The sequence below is a fragment of the Aythya ferina genome (assembly GCF_964211825.1).
Source record: "Aythya ferina genome assembly, chromosome: 28".
Taxonomy (NCBI): domain Eukaryota; kingdom Metazoa; phylum Chordata; class Aves; order Anseriformes; family Anatidae; genus Aythya; species Aythya ferina.
The window spans coordinates 1,427,190-1,449,845 of NC_140325.1; the positions used below are offsets into that span (position 1 = coordinate 1,427,190).

The window sequence follows — 22,656 nt, forward strand, 5'->3', positions numbered from 1 at the left end:
CCAGCCCCCTGCACCGAGACCCCCAAACCCCACCCCAGGGAGCCCCCCACCCCCCTAAGCCCCCATTCCTGCTGGGGGGGGGCACAGGACCCTCGGGGCTCTCCCCCCCCGTGGAGCCCTGCGCCCCCCACAGCCCCCTGCACTGAGCCCCCCAACCCCCAAACCTGGGGGTCCCTCGACCCCCTAAAAGCCCCCAGCCTGGGGGTCCCCCACCCCCCTAAAAGCCCCCAGCCTGGGGGGGCTCCCAGCCTGGGGGGGCCCCACCCCCCTAAAAGCCCCCAGCCTGGGGGGAGCCACCCCCAAGCCCCCCTTTGTTGGGGGGGGGAAGCCCCAAGGGTCCTGTGCTCCCCCCACAGCCCCCTGAGGGACCCCAGAGGGACCCCCTGGTCCTGCCCCCCAGCCCCAGCACCCCCCCAGCCCCAACCCCAGCCCCCCAGGAGCGATGTGTCTGGGGGGGGGGGCGTTAAATTACTCCGGTTTATTTATAACAGACCTTCAGCCAGTACAGTACAAAACTTACAGTAGTAGATCTCCATTACACAAATAGGTACTTACAATATCTTACAGATACAAAAAGCTGCTGCGGTAAGAGCTCGGGGGGGTGGGGGTGGGGGGGGAGGTGTTTTTTTTGTCCAAAAGCGAGTCTAACCTCACAAAAAAGGGGGAAACCGAGACGACAGCAAATCCATCATGAACGCTCTACAAACTGAAAACTCGTCGGGAAAGGAAGGAGCGGCCGTAGCCGGGAGGGGCGGGGTATTGCACATCATCGTTTTGTTCTTCATACATCTGATTAAAAAATATAGATATTTACAGGAGTAAAGCGACCTGGAGGTTTACAAAAATTCCTACATTTGTCTTAGACTCTCTTACGGGTAAAAGAAAAAGAGACGGAAAGAAAAAGGCCGAGCTCGGGGGCGGCCGAGCTCCTGGCTCTGCTTCTGAAGCCCCTTTTGGGGACGGGGGGCACGGCGGGGAGGGGGTGACGGCACCGAGTGCCCCTCCTGAGCCCCCCGAAGCCCCCCAAAGGCGGCTGCCCCCTGAAGCCCCGAAGCTGGGGAAGCTTCGTCCCGGGGGGGCTCCGCGGAGCTGTCCCCGTGGTGCCGCCGTCCCGGACACGAACACCACCGACGGAAAAGCAAGAAAAGAGAAGGAAAAAAGAAAAAATGAGAAAAAAAATAAGAAAAAAAAAAAAGAACAAATCGGGGCAACAGGTGTTGCCGACTCGTGAGGTGGTTTTGTTTGTTTTCGTAGAAAAAAGAACAGCCTTTGGTTTCGACCTCAGGAGAGCAGTCTGGCGAGCTGCTGCTGAGCGACCTCGGTGCCTGGGGGGGCCTCGGCGCCCCCCCTGCTCGCCGTTTTTGGTTATCGCCCCCAAAAACGCAGCTCCCCCCCCCCCAGGGCCCCTCGAGCTGGGACGCCGGGGCAGCGAGGAAGAGGAGGGAACCGCAGGGAGAGCGGAGCCTTCGCCCCGGCCCCACCGGGCTCTGGTTTTCCTTCATTTCTCGGAGTGACCCCGAGCCCCCCGGGACGGGGCTGGGCTCGGGGTGGGGGGCCGAAAAAGCTCCCGCCGGGAGGAGGGGGTCCTGGTTTTGCCCCCGCCCCGGTGTTAAACCCATGATGAGCCCCCCCCCGGCACCCCCAGGGCAGGAGCGGCCGGAGCGGGGCAGCCCGGGGGGGGTTTTAGCACCTAGTGTGAGGTTGGGTCCGGCCACGGGGCCGGGATGGGGTGTTGAGGGGGGGGTGGGGGGGTGGGACCAGTCTCAGAAATTCAAGCGAGACTTTTTGGGGGTGGAAAAAGTTATAAAAAGAGAAACTAAGCAGCTCAATAAATAACGGAGGGAGGTGGAGGGAGGGGAAAGCACAAAAAAGTCCGTTAATATTTAAATAACTCCATTTATAAAAAGGCAAATTGTTAAGAGCTCCCCCTCTCCGGGGTTGGTTTTTTTTTTTTTTTTTTTTTTTTAGTTATTGATTATTTTTTTTTTAAATATTTTTGTAGCCAAAGTCAGTGCAAAGGAGTATAAAAGAAAAACCAACAGTTCCATGCCCTAAGGGTGGAGGGGCTGAGCTAGAGACAGAGGAGGAGTGGGGTCGGGCTGGGGGTGGGGGGCTCGGGGTTTGGGATTGGGGGGGGTTTAGCCGACTTTATGCTCGCCCCGCACTATGTGGGAGGAGAACTCGTACCGGTCCTGGCTGTGGTAGCCACAGATGTTGCATTCGAAAGGGTCTCTGAAGCCGTGGCAGCCCATGTGGATGGTGAACATGACGTGGTCGAGGAAGAGGATGCGGCAGTGCTCGCACTTGAAGGCCCTGATCTGCTCCCCGTCCTCGTTGACCACGCGCAGGGCGTCTTTGGCTGAGCTGGGCGTGGAGCGGGCGGCCGGGGGCCCCTCCGGCACCTTGGGGTCCTCTTTGGCGTAGGCTGGGCTCTGGCGGCTGCTGGCGCAGTTCCCCGCCGGCAGCTGCGACGTCCGCTCCTCGTGGTTGCTCTCCGTGTCCGTCGAGTCCTGGCAGCCGTTGCTGGGCGAAACGACGCCCGGTTCCCGGCCCCGGTACACCACCTGCACCCCGTCCGCCACGTCCTCGTGCCCCTCGGCGGCTTCCCGGCTCCCCGGCATCTCCAGGCGGCCCGGGAGGGGTTGGACCTGGGTGTAGACGGAGCTGATGACGGGGGTGACCTCCGAGATGCAGTTTGTGGGGGGCAGGCGGAGCGGGCGCAGGTGCTCGCCTCCCATCAGGGACAGGGAGCTGCCGTAGGAGGGGTCCAGGGGGTGGTGGGCCGAGACCATCTCCACGTCCTTCTCGAAGCCGGCGTTCACGTCGAAGGGGAGGTCGGAGAGGGCGAATCGCATCTGCTTCTCCCCTGCAGGAAGGAGACGGCGTCAGAGCGGGTGGGGCGGCCTCGGGGACCCCCTCCCGGTCCTGGTCCCGGTCCCGGTCCCATCCCGTCCCTCCCAGCCCAGGGACAGCCCCGTGGGGATGAAAGGCGCTATGCGAGCGGCAGCGGCGTGCCCAAGTGCAGAGTCTGAGCCCGTGGGGGCCCCAGCAGCCAGGGGGGCTGCTGCTCCTCGCCCTCCTCTCCTGTCTGCCCGGGAAGCAAGGGGGCAGCCCCTTACCCACGAATTTCTGAGGTGTCGATCGTTTCCGTTTGGTGAGGCTGTTCGCCAGCCGGTCAATAAACGTCGGCCGATCGGACGAGGGGTGAAGCAGGGAGTCCGGCACTATCTCCAGGTCTCGCATCTCGTCACCTGGCAAGACAAGGGGAACCCGGTCAGCCAGCAAGCGGGGACGGGGCGAGGGGGACGGGCACCCTGCGGCCCCGGCCGGAGGCTCGAGGCTGCGCCAGGGCGAGAGGAGCCGATGCAAGGGGCTGAAGCACCCTCGCCGCCTCTGCTGCTGCCTCTCCAAGCCGTCCTGGAGGGACCGGCCCCGTTTTGCCGCTGGCGAAGGCGGCTTTTCCCTTCCCGTGCCGTCAGTTCCAGCTCATCTGCTTTGCGCCTCTGCGCGGCCCTACCCGACACACCTCGCCCCAGTCCCGGCGGCTCTGGCGGGATCAGGTCTGGCTCCAGCAGGGCGAGGAGCCAGAAATGCACCGGGTTTGGTCCTGCGCCAGCGCAGCACGCGCAGGAAGCCATCACCGGGCTCCGTGGAGGAGCAGGAACGCGCTTCCAAGCCGCACGGAGCCTGCCCGCGAGGGTAAATTCCCTACATCACAGCGGTGTAATTGTGCTTTGTTATTTAGGGAAAACATTTGGGGAGTCCTCGCACTAGAATCGCGGGACAGGAGCGTGTCTGCTCAGGGGGTTTGGCCCTGCCTGGCTGCCAGCACGGGGACGGAGAAGGGAGGTGACTCTCTGCACTTGTTCCGACCAACGCACGCATAGCGCCTTTCATCCCACGACCACGGGGGCACGGCCCCAGGGCTCTGGGCTCTCCGCCTCCCCCTTTTCTGCTGGGAAGGATGAGCCCGAAGCAGAGCCCCAGCGGGCAGACACGGTGCTGGGGGTGAGCCCACCCCGTGGTCTCCCACCCCCAGCGCCCACCGGGGCTGCCAGACGCCGCGGTACCGACCTTGCTGGCTGGCCAGCGACTGCGGTTCAGTGTTCAGACTCTGCAGGTAGTTGTGGCACCGCTCCTTGTGCTCCTCCAGCGTGCTCTGCTGCTTGTAGCTGCGGCCGCAGTAGTTGCACTTGTAGGGCTTGCCGACTGTGGGGGAGGAGACTGCAAAACACGAAAGCGAGAGCCTGGCCATGAGAACGGAGAAATCGCCGCCGAGCCGCCTCAGCCACCTCACCCCAGAGCCCGGGAAGGGCTGGAAGGGAGTCCGGAGGTGAGGGAAGCTGCAGGCAGGGCAGCTGGTGGCGCAGCGCCCCATCTAGCTGTGCCGTGCAGAAAGGCACCAGCACCAAACCCGCCCTGCTCTGGCACCTCGAGCGCAAGCATTTTTGTCGAAACCATCAGCAGAGCGTGGGCCCGGGTGCCTCCGGCTCTCCGGCACGCTCAAAACCATTTCCAGAGCCAGGAAGGAGACCCCCACCTCCCGGCAGCGAGCCCAGCTTTCCTCCTGGTCACTCCAAAACGGAGGGGCCGAGCCGGGCAGACGACCTGCCTCCTCCTCCAACGCTCCCTGCCAGAGAGCAGGGGAAGATGCACGGCTCCTGACGGATGGAGGCTGTGACAATAAATCAGACCCGCGCCGCTCGGCTGCAGCCAGCCACCTCTGACCTGCCTTTTATCTGCGCTCTGCTCCCGCAGACATCAGGGCCGCGGGTTTCTGGCAGCTGCCCGTCCACGTTGCGCAGCGCCGGGTAAAACCCCGACGGCAAAGGCGGCGTTTCGGGAGGGCAGCTGGAAACCCCCCCGGCCTCCTGACCGCCTCCGAGCATTTCTTCGCCCTCCATCCGCCGCTGAGCGCTCGGCCAGCGCCTGGCCGCCGCGCAGAGCCGTGAGAAGCCGCCTGTCAGACGCATTTTCATTCTCGTCTCTCCCCATTTTCTCACTTCTGCCTGCAAATCGCCGCCGCCACCCAAGGTCGGCGGGCAGCCCCGCTGGCTGCCAGACAAAGGAGAGCAGCCGCGACGTGCTGCGGGCCCGGCGCTGCTCCGCGGAGGGCTGAGCACCTTCAGCGTTGGGCCGCTCGCAGCCACAAACCACGGCACCTCCCAAGGGGGGGGCAGCAGCAGCTCTGGAAGCCGCCCGCGTTCCCAGCACGACTCGGGGTCACCGTCTGCATGGGGACGGGGAAACGCAGATGCTGACACCGGGGTTTTGTGCCGCTCGCCGGGTGATTGTGAATCGAGCGTGTTAGGGCAGCACCTACGCGGAGAGGGGAGGCATCCTCAAGTGTGTGGCTGGGGGAAGGGGCAAGGATGAGCCCCCCGTGGTGCCAGGAGCAATGCCAAACTCTTCCTCCCCACCACGGGACGGGAGCCGCTGTCAGGGGCGAGCAGCAGCGCGGTGACGGCCACCTCGGAGCCCTCCAGCCCCCGTGCCCCAGCCGCGCTGCCCGCCCAGACCGGGCTCTTTCTGTTCCCGTCAGCTTTAAGGGTTGTTTTTGCCCTTTTTGCAGCTTGCGGTTTAACCTTTAACTGCCTCTGAAAAGCACCTTCTGGGGCTGCTGGGGAGCGCTCGGTTGCCCCAGCTCCGGCACCCGGATTTGCAGAGGGAGTTGTGGTGCCGCCCGCCCGGCCGAGCCGCAGCAGGTCCTGGAGCTGTCGCACGTTTCCCCTCAGAAGCTCCAGGTTGGAAATCGGCTCAGAGGAACCGCTGGCAAGCACAAACCTCCCCTGCCGGCCCTCCCCGTGTGTCACAGAGCCACCCAGTATTGGTTTACTCCAGTCCCAAGGGAGGCAAGGACACCGCTAGGCTCCAAGCAGAACACCCAAACCTGCGCTAGGAGATGATTCCTCAAACCCCACGCCCCAGATGCTGGAGCCTCGGCCCCAGATTCCATCCTCTCTCATTAACCACCTCAGTTTCACCGGTCAGGGTTCAATAAACGTCTCGGTCTCGTTACTCCCCAACAAAACCACCCGACCCCGTGCTCACAACGCCCTCCTGGCAGCCCCACACTCCTGCCCGCAGCACACGGCGAGCCCCAGGATCGCTCGCTCGGGGGCTGCAGAGAGGGCTGAAAGGCAGAGGGGTCCCCGGGGACAAGCGGCTCGGCTCAGCCGTCCCAGGGGGGCCGCAGCCTCTGATCTATTTCGGAGCCACGCGGTGCGTTTGATCTGGATTTTAATACCTCACTTTTTTTGGACGGCACATCTTCCGAGATGAAAGCCGCCGTGTCCCCCGTGGGGACGGCAGGAGACGCAGACGCCTCGGTGAGGGGAGAGGGAGGGGAGAGCCGGCCCCGCCGCCTTCCACCCGGGCAGGGGAACCGCTCGACTTCTGCCTGTGAAATCCACATGAAGCGAAGGTTTTCTCGATAATTAGCTCCAGTAAAGACTAATTGCTGGTTGATATGTTGCGAGGGCTTGTCCCATTTCTGTCTCTCTCGGCTCGAGGACTCGCAGGCACCCTTGCCGTGCCTGGCAGTGGGGAGAGGCTGGGGCAGCCCCGAGCCTGCACCAGGGGCGCTGAGCGCCCAGCCCTGGGCGCCCTGCGAGGCCGTAGGCAGGGGGCAAGCACAGCCTGGGGGGGGGGATTTCATCCCACGGGGCCCAGGAACGGCCTCGAATCTTGGTGCCAGGCCAGGCTCAGGGTCCGTGGAGGCATGTTCGTCAGCTGGCAGAAAGCCCCTCAAGCTCATGGCAGGGCTCCGAGCGCGGTCTCGCCGGCCCCACGTATCCTCCCTGCAAGACCTCAGCCCCAGCAGGGCTCAGTCCCCGAACCCACAGCCCAAGCTCGCTGCCCTTGGACGGGGAGTGTTTAAATGCACCAAAAAATGACCCCCTTCCTAGCGGGACCCCTCCAGAAACCAGGAGCCTTCCAGCTCCAGAGCTGGAGCCCGTCCAGCGGAGGGGGCGATTCCCAGCGCCCTCCCCTGCCCCAAACCCCCGCAGAGCCCGTCGGGCGATGCCCAAAGCCCGGCAGCTCCTCCCAGGAGCACGCGGCGCTGCCTGAGGAGGAGGAGGGATGGAGCTGACTGCCCCGGGCTCATCCATCCCGTGCGTGGTGGGGATCTGTCACCGGGGTCTGGCTTTCCTCAGCCTCCGAGCAGGGCAGGAGGAGACGCAGGCGCTCTTTGCTCTCCGGAGTTGATGACAGCAGGGTTTTTGCCTCCAACAACCAGAGCCTTTCTTTTTTTTTTTTTTTTCCCCTTAAAGATAAGGAAGGATTCCAGGGAAAGGATTTCCCTGCCTTTTTGTCCCCATAAACTGGCAAAGCCCCAGGCCGTTAACCTCAGCCCTTCCCCAGGAAGGAACAGACTCTTCCCATCACCTTGGTATCGAAACGCCACCTGCGTTCTGCGCGGGCTGCAGGACTGGGCACGGGACCAAAAGGGTCCTGCACCCAGCAGCAGATTTTTCCCTTTGCAGAGGGGATGTCCAGAGACGACAGAGAGCGGGCGGAAAGCTCCCGCAAAAGCCCCGAGCCTCCTCCCACGCAGGCGCCAGGTGAGAGCAAACAGCCCCGTTCCCAGCCCTGGCACCACGCTCCGGGGACAAAACTGCTCCAATTTCCCTCCTGCACCTCCAGGAGGGTCCTGGATGTGTAGGGGCGGGGAAATAAATCCCCAGAGAAGCTGTGAAGTGGGAAGATTCAGATAGGAGCTAAAACCCGCAGCATCGCATCCTGCAGAAAGGGGCACGGGGCAGAACCCTAAAAAAAATGGGGGCTGCAAGGGGGGAGCGGGCTGCGGGGCTCCGAGCAAGCTGCAATGAGCAGGGGCTCATCGGAGCAGCCGGTTTTCCCTTAAAGAAAGGGCACGAGACACTCATTTCCATGCGAGGAGGGAGCCGCAGGTGTTCAAAGCCACCGGCAGCACCTCGAAAAGCCCCGGCAGCACCGCAGAAGCGCGCGGGCGCGCAAATCAAGGGCAAGCGATGGCGAGGCAGGGGGGCCGCTGGCGCGCCTCACTCCCACCCGCGGCCCCAGCCAGCTGTTACATCACGGAACCCGAGGGTGAAAACCACATCTCAAATGTCACATTTCTAAAGGACAATGTCAAAACAGCACAAACAAAACCCCTCGGTGCTCGTTTTCGCTGGGGCAGGGCACACCCAAGGGTGGGACCTATCTTGACTCAATAAAATCTATTAAACATTTATCTTTACAAGAAAGAGATGCAATAACCCCCAGGAACTGCTGGCAGGCAGCAGCACGAAGCCTCCCAGGCACCCCCAACAGCCAGCACAGCCCCCAGCCACCTCCCCAAGGCCCAGGCACTGCCCTCGGCCACGCCGCGGGAACCCGCAGGCTGTCAGGAGCTGGGCTCAGCCCCCTGGCTTTGCTCCCTCTCCGCGTGTTCCTCCCCTCCCTCCTCCTCCTCCTCCTCCTCTTCCTCCCCTTCCCATCCACGGCCACCCACCGGAGTGCGTCCGCAGGTGGCCGGTGAGCGCGTCCCGCCGGCGGCAGGCGTAGTTGCAGAAGGGACATTTGAAGGGCTTCTCGCCGGAGTGCAGCTTGATGTGGCGCAGGAGGTTTCCCTTCTGGGTGAAGGAGGCTCCGCACTGGTTGCAGTGGAACGGCCGCTCACCTGCGGGACGGGAGGAGCGCCTGAAACCCTGCTCCAAAACCTTTTGCCGTGGCCCACGGGCGCTCGGCACCCGGTTTCAGGAACCCGCAGCCCCCCTCGAGCCCGTCCCTGCCCGCTCAGCCGGCCTCGGGGCCGCCGCTCACCGGTGTGGCTGCGCTTGTGCACCATCAGCACGTTGGGGCCGATGCACACCATGCCGCAGATGTCGCATTTCAGCTTGCCGTTGGGCAGCCGGATGCCGCCCGGGGAGTGCGGCTCCTGGCCCGTCCCGTCGCAGTAGCCCAGGGGCTCCGAGAGCGAGTCCTCCACGATCACGCTGTCCTCCTTCTCCAGCATCCGCTCGTCCTGTGACAGCAGCCGGCTGGCTTCCTCATCGCTGTACATCTCCACCTTGATCGAGTTTGCTGCGGGCAGGCAGAAAAGGACAAAGCGCGGTCAGGGCAGGGGAGAAAACCGGAGTTTAAGAGGCTGGGAGCACGGCTTAGGCAAGGCTCACTCCTAAAATAAATGCTGCTGATGCGCTAAGTGCCTTGTTTGTGGCAAACGCGCATCTTCTTGTCCTGTTGGCTACTTAAGAACAGACATCGAGCACAGATCACGAGAGGTTATGGGCTGGACAACTTGTTTGCACACCCCAAGGACTGCTGCTTTGCATCCTGCCCTGTAAGGCAACCAACCAAAGAAAAAAAAAAAAAACAACATTTTGTTCCCTGTATTCAAAGACAGAGGGTGAAAGAAAAAGCACTTGTGCTGTTCGAGTACTTCAGAGGAAGCAGAAGACACCAGATTTTGACACTGAAGCAGTAAAGACTCAACATTTACTGGCAGAGAGCGCCCAGCACGAGTCTCCTAGAGCCGGCAAATCCCCTCTCACTAGAGCAAACCTCCAGTTCCAAGCTCCCATCTCTGCCTAAAGACCTGGGATCCGTCAGGGATTTACACGGAGAACACAGACACAAAGAGGACAGCGGCAAGCGAGCGCGCAGCCACCTGCAGAACCCTTGGCCACCAGGAGCCCCCGAGCGCTCGGGTGACAAAGCAGGGAACTGGGCAGGGGCGATGTCAGCCCCCGGGGACAGGTCCCACAGCCACGGGCTGGAGGTGGCCCCACGCAGCCACCCCGGGGAGCTTCTGACCCTGCAGCAGCAGCGAGGCCAAGGGGAACGGTGCTGGGAGGCGCAGGAGAACCGCGTCCAGCGCCTGCTTGCTGCGGGCCGGAGCCTGAGGAGCACCCGGGGACGGCGCCGTGCCGCAGCAAGGCCCCTCCTGCCGCTACCTTTCCTTCCTCCTGCGGCACCGGGGTGGCTGCGCCAGCCGTGACCTACATTCCCGGCCGCTCCGATGCGCGGTGGAATGCCACAAATCAAACCAGCCCCCAGAGGACAGCTGCTGGACGGCGACGGCTCCGCGCGGGCAGGGCGCAGGGAGGGGAGGACAGCTCCTCTCCTCCGTCCCGACGCCGCGTTTCAGCCGCCGTGCCCTCGGCGAGGAGCTGCCTGCTCGGAGAGCGAGCCCTTAACCGATCGGATCGGGAAGTTTCCTCCCTCCCCGAGCGCGGGAGGGAATCCCCCGGGAGGCTCCGGGACGGCCGCTACCTGCTCCCCTCGCGCTGGTCCCGGCAGGCCGGAGGCTGGCGGCGGTGCGGGAGAGAAACCGAATCCAGGTCACCCACATGGCAATGCACTGAGCCCGCAGGCTTAAACAAAATATTTACAGAATCCCTTGAAATATCAGATTCTTATTTCTTCCATTTAAAGCAGGAGGCTCTTCCCAATCCCTTAAGAGGAGAACTGTGGGGGCTGGAGGAAGCTGAACTTTATATACACAAAGGAGACTTCTGCTGCCTGGAGGGAAGGAGATTACGGCGTCCAAGCTGCCTGGTGGAGACAGGCGTGAGAACCAAGCAGCCCGAGCACAACCGCACAGAAATCCCAGAAGCTTCCAGATCCGATGCTGATGCGACCCCTGGGGCTTGTTCAGCTCTTTGTGGGAGGCAGAGGGCTTGCACCCGCGGCTCGGGGCGCACGGGAGGTTGGCTCCACGCCGCAGAGCCCCACGGGGGTTCAGGAGACCCTCGGTAAGATCCCAGCCGCGGGGTTTGACCTTTAAAAGCGGAGGGGGCCCTGAACCAACTCCAGCACCGGCTGAGGCGGGGATGATCCTTCCCGGTGGGCTCGGCGTTGCTTACCGGGAGGCCGTGCGATCACCGGCGTGCCAGCACCGTTGCCGTTGCTGTCTCCGTCTCGGGGAGCCCTCCTGCACCCCCAGGGGCAACCGGGGGCCCGCTCGGTGAGGGAAAGGCCCCTTCGCGCTGCCCCCGGCGCAGTGGGGCCCCGGCTCTTCCTCGGAGCTAGGTACGGCTTCGTGAGCGGGGATTAGCGAGGAGCAGCAGCATGGAAGTGATTCATCCGAGACCGCGGGGAGTTTATTGCAGGGTGAGGAGCCCAGGAATTCTGGCACACGCTGCCCTCCTTCCCCTGCTGCCCGCAGACAATGCTGCCTTCCCGGAGAGGCTCTCAGCAACGGCAGCTATGCGGACACCCCGCTTTGGCAACCAGAGGAGCTCGCAGGCCGGCTGCCGAGCCACTGGCCAAAGCCACCGCTGGCTGCAGCCCGGGAGGAGGCTCCGCAGCTGAAGCATTCCTGGGGGAAGCAGAACTTTTTCTTTCTTTCTTTGTTGGCCGGTGCCACCACGCTCCGCTGGGAGCATCCAGGAGCCCCAGCGCAAACGGACGCCTCCGTGCACAAACACGAAGTGAAAAGCTCCTCTCTCGGTGGCAGGAGCTGCCTGGATGAGTTGACGTTTGCTGCACTTTGATTTTCTTTTTCTTTCTTTCTTTTTTTTTTTTTTTTTTCCCCATTCCCCCAGGGACTTATTTTTTTTCCTGGGCAAAGAAGGGAGGCCAACTATTGTTCTGTAATTCTCCTTTCAGAACCAATGCAGAGTCCGGTCTCGCTGGAGAGAAGTCTCTGCTGGCAGAACAGGTTATATAATATTCTTGCTCCTCTGGGGCACGATGCTTGCTGGATGAACCAGCTGTGAAGTCAAGTCAGATCAGAGGCAATACCATCACTAGCATCCTGCTGTTAAAGGGGAAGGGTTCGTTATTGTCCCTTCAGCCAGTCCACGTGCTCGATTCCTTTTGCTTCTGATGGAGCGAAAAGGCTGCCTTATCTCTCTCTCAACGGTTCTCTGCGGAAAATCTGAGATTTAATTTCTTCGCAGGGCTTCGAAGCGTTTTTATAGGGCAAATGCAAAATAAATAGTAAGCAATAAAAGGGGAAAAAATGGGAACAGAGGTAATTCACATTACCCCTTCGGAAAACTTGCTGTGTTTTTTTTTTTAATCCTGGTTCAGAACGAGCCACCCTGTAACGCCGGGACCGAACCGAGACGTCCCAGCCACCGAGTGCTGGGAGAGCACGTGGATAAATCCCGGGGGAGCCCCTCTGCTACGGAAAAGCAAGGCGCAATTATCTGCTAGGAGCTGGGAGAGAGGGGAGATCAAAGCAGTGCCAGTCTTCAGGCATTAGCGAGTCAGCGGGTAGAGCCGCCCGGCCCTCGCTCCTGCACACAGAGCACGATTCAAAGCGGGACTTGCCAACTTATCTCGTCTCAGCGCTCCTTCTCCTCGTGCGTCAACACTACTTAGCAGCATGCAGGGCTCATGGAAACTTGACTGGTGCCCTGAGAAGGCTGCGATGTAAATAGCCTCTCTCCAGGCTCGGTCTCTGTCAGCCCTGCTGGACTCACCCGCAGGAACATCCCATTTCCCACCAGCGTGCCAGGAATAACGAGGGACAGACCGGGACAGCTCTGCAGTCAGACCTATTTTACTGAGGGCGGCTCTTAAATATAATCTAAAAACCAGTTTCATTCACTTTAGAAAAAAAAAAAAAAAAAAAAAAAGAGAGAGAGAATTCAGTCAGCAGACGGGGAAGGAGAAGAAACCCGTCCCAGAGGGCAGCCAGAATTATGTCAGGCCTGGGGACACCACGGGCTGCTCGCCGCGGGGCCGGCGTACTCACCACTGAGCGAGCGGCTCGGGGAGGAGTGCTGGCTGTTGGGCGTGCTCACCGCGGGTCCCACGATGGCCGAGCTGAATTCCTTCTCCAGAGAGGAATCCCCGCTGCCTTTGGGAACAGGGAGGAGGGGGAGAGACGTGAGCGAGGCCCGAGGCTGCCCTGCTTTGCCCTCACCCAACCGAGCCCTCTTCCCCCAGCCCCCTTCCCACTCCTCGGGCAGGGGCCACGGACGGAGAGGACCCTTCAGGACCCCTCAGCCACAGACACAACCATCGGCGCGTGCCTGGAGCCAGGCCCCTGCCCATTCACGCTGCGAACACGGCGGCAACGCTGCCCGCAAGGAGCTGCCACCACCCCCCCACCCCCCCCGTGGCCCCGGCCGCGCTGCACGAACGGGGAGGGCAAAGCGCTTCGTGATGAAAAGTGCAGAAGCTCCACGGTCTCCGGCGGCACAGCTGGGAATGTTATTTCTGAAGGCTCACGTCTGGAGCAGCTCCCTCGGTGCGCTCCGAGCCCAGCTCATCCCATCGCCTGGTGATTGTGGGGCCGTGGAGCTCGTCAGCCCCGCTGGGCACGGGGAGCAGCGGGGGCAAACGCCCGCGGGCAGGCAGCCACCGTGCCCCTTCGCACACCCCAGGGCACCCTTTGGGGACGTTTTCCCTCCTCCCGGGGTTGTGGTGGCTTCGAGTGGGGCTGCTGCCGGCCGGTCCAAGCCATGAGCACCCCAAAGGGAGGCGAGACGAGGTTAGGAGACCGCTGAACAAGGAGCCCTGCTGAGAACGGCCCCGCGCTGGTCGCAGGGGAACGGGGCACATCCTGCAGCCCGATCCCCCAGCAGCTGCTCCAGCTGGGGACCGAGCCTCTCGGAGGGGTCTCGGTGCCGCACATCGGGAGCTGCGCCCCGAGCACACCTCACCAGACGCCTCCAGGGGGGCTCGGGCGCTCCCCTTCCCTCTCTCCCTACCTGCAAAAGAGACTCGAGACCCCCACGGGCACCCCGTGCCCACCCCTGCGCCCCTTCCCCGCTGCGTACGCCGAGAGCGAGCGGAATCAGCGCCGGGTTAGGCCGGGATCCTTCCCCTGCTCCCGTTCCACTCGCGTTATTCCACCTTGCCGGAGAGCCCCCGAGCGTTTCCGCAGCCAACTCCTTGGAAACAGCGGCGGCCGCGCGTGCATGTCGGCGCCTCCCTGGCAGGGAGGACGCGGCCGCTCACCTTCCAGGAAGAGCCGATTCCTGGAAGCCAGGGACGCGGCCGGGGCTTTACAGGCAGGCGGCACGGCGAGCGGGAAGCCGGGCTGCGCCGCTCGGGCTCAGGACCCCAAATGTCACCCAGAGGGGCCCCCGGTGCCCACAGAGCGGCGCCGCCCCCAACGCCAGGCTCCGCAGCCTCCTGCCACTTGGGCTCCGACCCCCCTGTGTCGGTGGGGGTGCCAAGGTGGGGTCCCCAGGCCCAGAAATGGGATGATGATTTCCCCCTGAGCCTCGTGGGATGCGCAGCTCCCTGCTCCGAGCTCGGCTCTCACCCAGCTCCCTCCTCCAGATCCCAAAGCGGCTCCTGAAGGGCAGCACCAGGGGACAACCGAGCTGATCACAGCGCTCAGCCCTCCCCAAAACCGGGGCTGAGCCCACCAGGACGCCCCTCATCCTGCTGACAGCCTCCCCGGTGCCAAAGCTGTGTTGTGGGGCCAGGAACCTCCTCGCCCCGTGGCAGAAAACCGGCTGCATCCTGCCCCATGGGCAGCAATTAAACCACAGGTTTTGGGGGCGCTGACCCCACAGCAGGGGACGGGGCTCTCCCAGGGTTTGGCACCGGGACCCCAATCACGGGGAGGCTCCTGCGGGAGAGGTGTGACTGCGGTGCCTGCGTTCAGCAGCAATTCCCCTCTCTGACGACCTCTCAGGCTCCAGAAACGCCGGGGCCGCGTCCCCTTTGCTCCAAGAAGGAGGGGAAGGCTGCACGTGGTGTGTGAGGCGGGCTGGCTGCCCGGCCACTGCCCGGTTCTCCGAGGAGCTTCGAGGGCTCGGCCCCGTTCTCAGGCACCGGGGACACGCTGCGGTGCCGGGAGGGCGAGGGGCAGCGGCACACGGGGGGCTCTCGCCCACCTCCACCCCACTCCTGCCCCTCTGTGTAAAGCCTCTGCCTCCACCAGAGCCCTCTCACAACGGGGTTATTTTCTGTAAAGGACTGAAACCAGGAGAAAAAACAAAAAAAAAAACAACACAAACCCGATTTCACCTTCTTTAAGAATTTCCGGGCTTTCGGTTACCTCGCTACTTGACAAACGTCAACTTTTATTTTTTTATTTTTTTAAAGAGAGCTCGTTTAATTAAACGTATTTCGCAGAAACAAGTTTCGAGAGCTCTGCTGTTCGTTTCCTCCAGTAGCTTCAGCCCCACAGCTCAGCAACTGAAAAAGCAGCTCATTAGCAGACCCTGACCCTGGCCCTAATGAGCAGCGGATCGTCTCCAGGACCACCCCAGCCCCATGTGGCTGGGCCCAGGGGTGCCCTGCTTTTGGGCCAGGTGAACGAGGGCTGTTGGGGGAAAAAAAAAGATCTGACCCTGGTGGGGACAACCCATGGGGCTCTTCTCCTCACCTCTCACCCATCCGGCAACCGGTCCCATCCCCTCCAAGCCCCACGAGCCGCTCAGAACTCGAAGCCCAGCACTTCCAGCCCCGGGAAGGGACGCAGGTTCTGTCCAGAAAGGCTTCTCCTGCCGCCTCCTTTCTGGGCTGCCAGGAGCGCAGGGAAGGGGGCAGCTCGCCCACAAAGCTCCCAAGGGAAAAGCAAAGCTGAAGCTTTGCCAACGGCACGGCACCGAGCTCACCCGCGCGCATCCGAGCCCCGTGCAAGCACCGGGGGGACGCGGCTCTGCTCGGTGGAGATCAGAGACAAGTGAGCTGGGCAGCCCCCCAGCACGGCAGGGGAAGCATTTCCTAACTTAACGGAGGCATCCCAGAGACCAAAAACCCAGTGAATGGCAGCAGGAGCAGCTCTGAGGAGAGCCAAGCACCAAACCCAAGCGTGGATCCTTTGGGGACCGGGGGAAATCTTCACAGAAAGGTGAGGGTGAACTGTGGGACGGGCAGGACCCGAGGTGATTTATGCAGCTGGGCGTTGTGCAAGGTCCCTGTGTGGTTCTGTTAAGGCCCAGCCACCGCTCATTAGAGCAGCCGGGGTTCTCCCTCCCTCATAATGCTCCTCAGCTCCTCACTTCCATCCTCACCGAGCGATCCATCCCTGCATCCTCCTGCCTCTCAGGGACCCGTGGGCTGCTGCTGGGCTGCTGCTGGCTGCACGACTTCTGGACCTGCATCGGGCCGTACGCTAACCCCACACGTCCCAGCACAGCCCAGTGCACCGAGGGGATGGCACGCTGCAAGCAGCAATCCTCCCGGGGCACCAAACCCTAAAAAGCCCCCCCAAACCCCAAAAAGCAGCTTTTGCTTTCCTAGGCAAGGCACGGCTGAGACCACCTGCGACACTCAAGACCCCCGCACGCTCCTGAGCTGGGCGCAGTGAGACCGTACAGGAGTGGGAAGTGGGGGCAAAGCCCTCGGATGCCCCGGCCCCAGGATTGCGCCCTCAGCCCTGGAAATTTCCTTCCTGCCCAGCTTGAATCTCACCTCCAGCCTCGTGCCAGCTCAGCGACAGCGCCCCAACAGCAGACACACACACACACACACACACAGACAGGCACACGTTCAGCACGAGGGCTGGCCAGCCACGACTCTGCAGTCAGCTGTTTGTTACACCACGGGCACTGGCACACCCCGGACACCCAACGGCACGCGCCAGCCACGGCTCTTCAGCACCACAGCACAGCCTGGGGCAAAGCAACCAGGCCAGCTTACAGCCAGAGGGCAAAACCCAGCGCCTTAAAACATTAGCAAGCCCAAAGAAGTGGCAAATGCCACGATCAGACGTACCAGATATGTAGGATCGGCCATTACAGTCTTCTATATCCATCCTTAAGGTACTTTGCTGAAAGAGAAAGCAGAGCTGAGTCAGGGCTTGCCTCCGGAGGTGCCTCGGGTGCTCTTCCTCCCACTGAGTGGCCTCTCGCAGCAGCCACCTCGCTCTCCCCGAGCTCCTCCAGCAAAGCTTCACCACCGGGACGTCACCACCATCCCCTCCGACCTCTCACCAGCCCCGATGGGGCTCGCTCCTAGCCAAACCCGTGCAACACGCGCCTGGCCAGATGGACAAACAGCCACGGGGCAGTTTGCACGGACAACTCGCTTCTCCCTCGCCCGTGGGGAGCATCCACTGGACATCCTGGTGCCCACGGGAGGGAGATGAAGCCTTGGACGTGGGGATCGCATTTGGCTTCATTTTGTCACCGAGAGCAGCGAGGTTGGGGGCAGCGAGGCTGCACAGCCGCACGCGGCGCTCCGCCAAGCGGCACCCACAGCCCCTCCGAAGGCTGCGCTAAAATAAAAGGGAAATCTGCCTTGTGTTTTGTTGCTCGGCACCCCACGGAGATAATGAACGTTTTATACATCCAGACGGCTCGTGTTCGCCAATTACCTCGGCTGCTTAAACACCACAACGGGCGCAGTTTTAAGAACACGAGCCTCGCCGGTTCGCGCTCGCGGTAACTGGCAGCTGACACGTCCCGAAGCGGAGCGTTCGCTGCCGAGAACAATTAAAAAACGCGGTAATTTGCAGAGAGGAATCATCCCCCAAAAAAGAGGAATAACGGCGACGCGAGGAGAGGAGCAGCACAAACTCCTCAGGCCCCGCAGAGGGCCGGTAAGGGCGCGGAGCCTTTCCCGGGGAGCTCAAAGCCTCCTCCAAGGGGGAAGGAATTGGTCGCCCCTCTCGCATGGAGCCCCATAAAAGCCGAATTTTAACCACAACTGCTTCTCACAACAGCCTCGGCTAATTAACCCCCGGGCCTGGCTGCTCGTTCTGTGTTAATTAGGAATAAGAGGCTCTTGCCATGCTGCCCTGTGCCCGTCCCGGCAGCACCCAGCGTGGCGGCTCCATGGCACCGGCCCCGCTCAGGGCTTCAGAGCTCTGCTTCCGCCCCCTCGGTGAGGTTGCTCCAGGTGGGATGTCCCCCCCGAGCTGCTCGGTAGCTGTGGTTTCAGGTGCATCCTGCAGTTTTCTCTCTGCCGACCCCGTAATTCTGCTCCTCTGCAGCTAGGCACACGCTCAGAGATCCGTCTGCTTTGCACAAAGGGCAGGCAACGTGATAACAAAAATCAATTTGATTTACAAAGCCCTTGCTCTCTTCTGTTCTGCAGCCAGAACGCACTAAATTAAAAAGCAGGACCTGGTGCCCAGCGACCACCCTGAGGATGAGCCTCGGCGGAGGTTTGCAGGACGCGGGGGACCGCGCTGCATCGCCCCTGAGCCCCCTGTTCCTGCCAGCGGGCAGCCCTGGGGACCTGGGCAGCGAGGAGTTGGTCTGAGAAATTAATTTCCCTCCGAGTAATCAGCTGATAATCAGCCGAACGCAACCGAGTTAAGGAGCAGGTTCTGCAACTCCTGCTCCCTACCCACGCGAGCGGTCCCATTAAGGTTACGGCCGGCGAACGGCCCCGTGCCCGTTGCTCCGGGAGCCTTCCCCCTTGGAAAAGCGCCCCAGGAGGGCTGGGAAGCCCGGGGGGGACCCCACACCCCACCCGGGTGGAAAGCTGGGGACAAAGCCATGCTGCCCGCAGACTTCTCCAGGAACTGGAGCAGCTCGGCGCCCTCCTCCCTGCCGAAACGGGGACTTTTCCCCAAGTGGCCACGCTCAAGGAAAAAAAAAAAAAAAAAAGAAATAAAATCCTCAGAACTAGCCCAGTTTAAAATAAAACCACCCTCTGTCTCCGCACAAAGCAATTTGCGAACACCCTTCGTGCTGGCAGAGAGGGAAGACACCAACAGCAGTGGAGGCACCGGGGCTCTGCTCACCGTGCCAGCACCCGGTGCTGCAGGAGACCCTCGGAGCCCCCCAGGGGAGCCAGGCAGAGCCCGCTGCCACCCTTCGATTCCTCCCTCGAGCCACCTCCGAACACCCAGGACAAGCCCCGAGCACTGGGATCAGCACCTGAACAGCGGGGCCAACGCAAACCCTGCCCGGAGCCACGTTGAGGGGCCCAGGGCTCAGCCCCGGTAACGTCCCGGCACCCACGGCGAGGAGGAGGAGGAGGAGGAAGGCGCAGGGCGAGCACCTCAAAGCCTTCCCTCGGGGTCAGGATGAGTAAGCCCTGTAAAGGTCCCCGCCGTTTCGTCTCCCAAAGCCTTGTTTCCACCAGCGGCGGCCGATTTTCCAACATGAGGGCTTTTTTTCCACCTTCGCTGCAAGCAGAAGCGCGCCGAACGAACCGGCTGCTCAAAAAAAAACTTTAAAAAAAATAAAAGAGGGAAAAGTTGGTGTCGTTGGAGAGGCTTCAAAGCCCAGCGGCCAGGCGGTGGCAGAGCCCTGGTGGCAGCGGTGGCCCCGCGGCCAGCAGCAAACCGGCCGGGAGCGGGGCTCTGCGGCGTGTTTTATCCATTAGAAAGCAGCTCCCATTGTTTCCGTGTTTTGGAATTTATCATTCGGGAAGATGAAGTGTCACTGCTGAAAAAAAAAAAAAACCTACGGATTTCACGCGGTCCTCTGCCTGGAAGGGCGGCCGCCGGCAGCCTCCCGAGGCTGGCGAGACCCCGAGTCCCCTCGGGCGTTTACACCGGCACGAAACAACGCCGCCCGGCACCGGGAACGTCTGGGTGATGCTTTAGAGACGGGAAGGAAAACTTCACAGACCCCAAAACCAAACCACTCACACCGCTCTGCCCCCCGGCACCCCGATGGGGGGATCAGAGCAGGAGCCGAGCAGCACGGCGGCGATTCCTGCCCTAGGTGAGACCAGCGCCTGCTGAAACAGGACGGAGAGGAAAAAACCCCTCTGAGGATCCAAACCTCGGATCCACGATCAGAACAAGGGCCAGCAGCCTGCACCAAGCACATCTCCGCTCAAAGATGCTCCTTTTTTATTTACTTTTTTCTAATTTTCACCGCATGGGAGAAGCTCCTCCCGCACTGGAAGTGCTCCTGAGGCCAACAGGACGGGACGCGCAGCGTGCCTGGCCACCGACACGATTTGGTTTGATGGGAACAGCAGCGCGGAGCAGCACGGTGAGGAATCGCTGGGCTTAAACACGCTCCCGGGGCCCAGCGACTCCGACGAAGTTTGAATTCAGAGCCAACCCAGGGCCAGCTTTTCCCACCTCTTTGTTCAGCATCTCAATCCGTGTCGTGCCCTCCAGGCACCGCCGCAACGCGAATAAATAACCGCCACCAACAGCCCGGCCGAGCCTGCCAGAGATGAAAGGGCGAGCCGCGTTTCCTCCGACTCCCCTGGCAGCAAAAGGGGGGAGAAAAAAAGTTCCTTCTGCAGCACCTGCTCCGGCCGACGGGCAGAAATCTTCTTGCAGACCCCAGGAGGGAGGCGCCGACCCCCACAAACAGGAGCTGCGTGTCTGAGCGTTGCTGTTCCATGGCCCAACAGCACGAGGGGAGCTCGCCGATGGTTACACGGCACCGGGGGCAGGAGGGGAGGCGTCCTCGTGGTGCTGTGCCCCGTGCCCTATCTCCTCCTGATGCCTTCGTGGGGTCTCTGGAGTCCTTTTCAGCTCTCGGAAGCCCGGTGCCGGCCCTGCCCCGTGGCCGGGGGAGCCGAGGCGCACACGGAGCCCTGCAGGGCCCCGCGGGACACGGGCGCACGTCGCTGCCCCGGGAGCTGATCCCACAGCTGCGAGTGGGGAACAAGCACCGGGGCTGGGGTCTCCGTGAGCCCCCGCTGCCCAGCTGAGGGGGACAAAACCCGGCAGCAGAATGGATGCAGCACAAGGATGCGTACAAGCGGGACGGGTCGGGAACTCACAACACAGGAGGCGTCGAGCCACGGAACGAAGTCGGGGAGCACCCAGGGAGCACCCCAGGGCTCGGGGGAGCCGTACAGGAGGACGAGGGCGCCGCAACCCCAACGAGAGCGTGGTCGGGGACAAGCAGCAGCAGCGCTCAGGGCAATTAGGAAGCAAACTAAGGACAGACCCCACGGCACAACCGCCCGAAGGGACCGGGATGGGTCCGCGGGGCAGCCGGGGGGGCTCTGTCTGGCACCGGGGGGGCCACACACGGGTGTGCTGCCCGGAGCGCTGCGTCCCACTGTCCCACCGTCCCGGTGCCGGTGTGCCACCTCCTCGCCCCATCCCGCCTGCAAGCGGCGCGTTACAAAACCGCTCCCCACGCGCCCGGCGCTCCAAAAAACCGCTACGAGGCTCGGGGGGGGGGGGGGGGGGGGTGAGCAGCTCCCAAAAGCTGCACCGGGAAAGGGGGGAAAGGAACAAGGGGGAGATCCCGACCCCAGCCCCAGCCCCAAACCACCCCAACCCCAACCGACTCCGGGAGCGCTCCCCAAGCCCCCGCAGCAGCCGGTGGCCCCCACCCCGGGCCGGGGGCTGCTCATTGTTCACGGGTGGCCCCCCCGGCCCGGGACCGGGATGAGGCTGAAGATGAGGAGGAGGAGGAGGAGGAGGCAGCCCCGGTGCCCGCAGCCCCCCCCCGTGAGCCCCGGTACCGGCGGCTGCACCCCCGGGTGGCCCCCCCCGGCCCCATCCCGGGAAAACGGCACCGGAGGGCTGGGGGGGGAGGGCGACCCCCCAAAAAGCCCCCACAAAACCCCCCTAACCCCCCGCCCCACGTTTCCTTGAGCCTCACGACCGGGACCGGGACCGGGACCCCCCCCAGGTACCAGGACCCCCCCCCGGTTCCCACTCCCCCCCGGTGCCGGGACCCCCCCGGAGCCCCCCCCTCATCCCCAGCCCCCCCCCACCCTCCCCATTCCCTCCCACCCCCCCACACCCCCCCGGTGCCCCCCCGGTTCCCCCCGGTTCCCCCCCATCCCCCCCCGTTTCCCCCCCCCCCTCCTCACCGGCAGGGCTCGGGGCGGCCCCCCCCGACCCGTGCGCGACGGGGGGGGGGCTCAGCAGCAGCAGCGGGGACGGGGGGGGAAGGGAGGACGGGAGGGGGGGGTTACGGGGAAGGGGGGGGGGGGGGGGGGCTCAGCGGCCCGGTGGCGGCGGCGGCTCCATCGGCGGCGGCTTCACCTGAGGAGGGCCCGGGCCCCCCCGGCGGCCCCGAGCCACTTCCGGCCCCCGCGCGCAGCCAGGCCGAGCAGCCGAGCGCCGAGCAGCCGGGGAGGGGGGGGGGGAGAGGGGAGGTGAGGGGGGGGGGCGGTGGAGTGAAGGGGGGGGGGGAGGCGGGGGGCGGCCGGAGCGGGGCCGGCAGCGGGGGGGCTCAGCCGAGCGCCGAGAGCATCGATTGGGGGAGGGGGGGCAGGGGGAGGAGTCGATCGCCGAGAGGCAGCGAGCATCGATGGGTGAGGATGGGGGGGGGGGGGAAGCGGCGCCGGGGGGGGGTAGCGGGGGGGTAGCGGGGGGGGTAGCGGGGCTACCGGGACCCCCCCGCGCCCTGCCCGAGGTGGGCACGCTGAGGGAACACCCGGGAGCTGCGGGGAAAGGGGGAGGACACCGGGAACGGGGGGGCCATGGGGACCTGGGGGGGGTTCACGGGGCTGGGGGGGGGGCTACGGGGACCGGGAAGGAGCCCCCGGGAATGGGGGGAGGGGGGGCACTGGAATTGGGGGGGGGTCCACGGGGAATGGAGGGGTCCATGGGGACTGAGAAGGGGTCTACAGGGACCAGGAACGAGCCCCCGGGACCGGAGGGGGGGGTCCACAGGGACCGGGGGGGGTCCATGGGCCAGGGAGGGGTCCACGGAGACTGGGGGGGCTCCGCAGGGACCGGGGGGGTCCACAGGGACTGGGGAGCTCCATGGAGCCCCCCTGAGCATGGGAAGCCCGGGGGGGGCTTAGAGGCAGTTGGAGGGGGACAGGGAGCCTGGGGGGTCCTTGGGGGGCTCTGGGGTCTCGGCAGGACCTGGGGTCCCAAAGGGCCAGGGGGGGCAAGGGGACAGTGTGGGGAGGGCAGGGGTCTTGGGC

General features: G+C 63.4%; 1 protein-coding gene across 8 annotated transcripts; it reads right to left on the bottom strand.

Annotated features, from left to right (window-relative positions):
- Positions 1 to 463: 463 nt before the first annotated feature.
- IKZF4 (IKAROS family zinc finger 4) lies at positions 464 to 21,670 on the bottom strand. 8 transcript variants are annotated; one of them, XM_084499934.1, is made up of 8 exons: positions 21,589 to 21,670; positions 16,606 to 16,660; positions 12,677 to 12,781; positions 8,791 to 9,051; positions 8,480 to 8,647; positions 4,075 to 4,224; positions 3,120 to 3,251; positions 464 to 2,866 (listed from the first exon to the last, which is right to left on the bottom strand). In XM_084499934.1, the coding sequence occupies exons 2-8, from the start codon at positions 16,643 to 16,645 to the stop codon at positions 2,139 to 2,141; spliced, it is 1,584 nt and encodes a 527-aa protein (XP_084356060.1). In that variant the 5' UTR covers positions 16,646 to 16,660; positions 21,589 to 21,670; the 3' UTR covers positions 464 to 2,138. The 8 variants fall into 8 exon arrangements, with proteins under 8 accessions (XP_084356060.1, XP_084356061.1, XP_084356059.1 ...); XM_084499935.1 differs by lacking the exon at positions 21,589 to 21,670 and adding an exon at positions 12,402 to 12,528 and having other exon boundaries at positions 16,606 to 16,636; XM_084499933.1 differs by lacking the exon at positions 21,589 to 21,670 and having other exon boundaries at positions 16,606 to 20,928.
- Between the last annotated feature and the right edge of the window lie 986 nt (positions 21,671 to 22,656).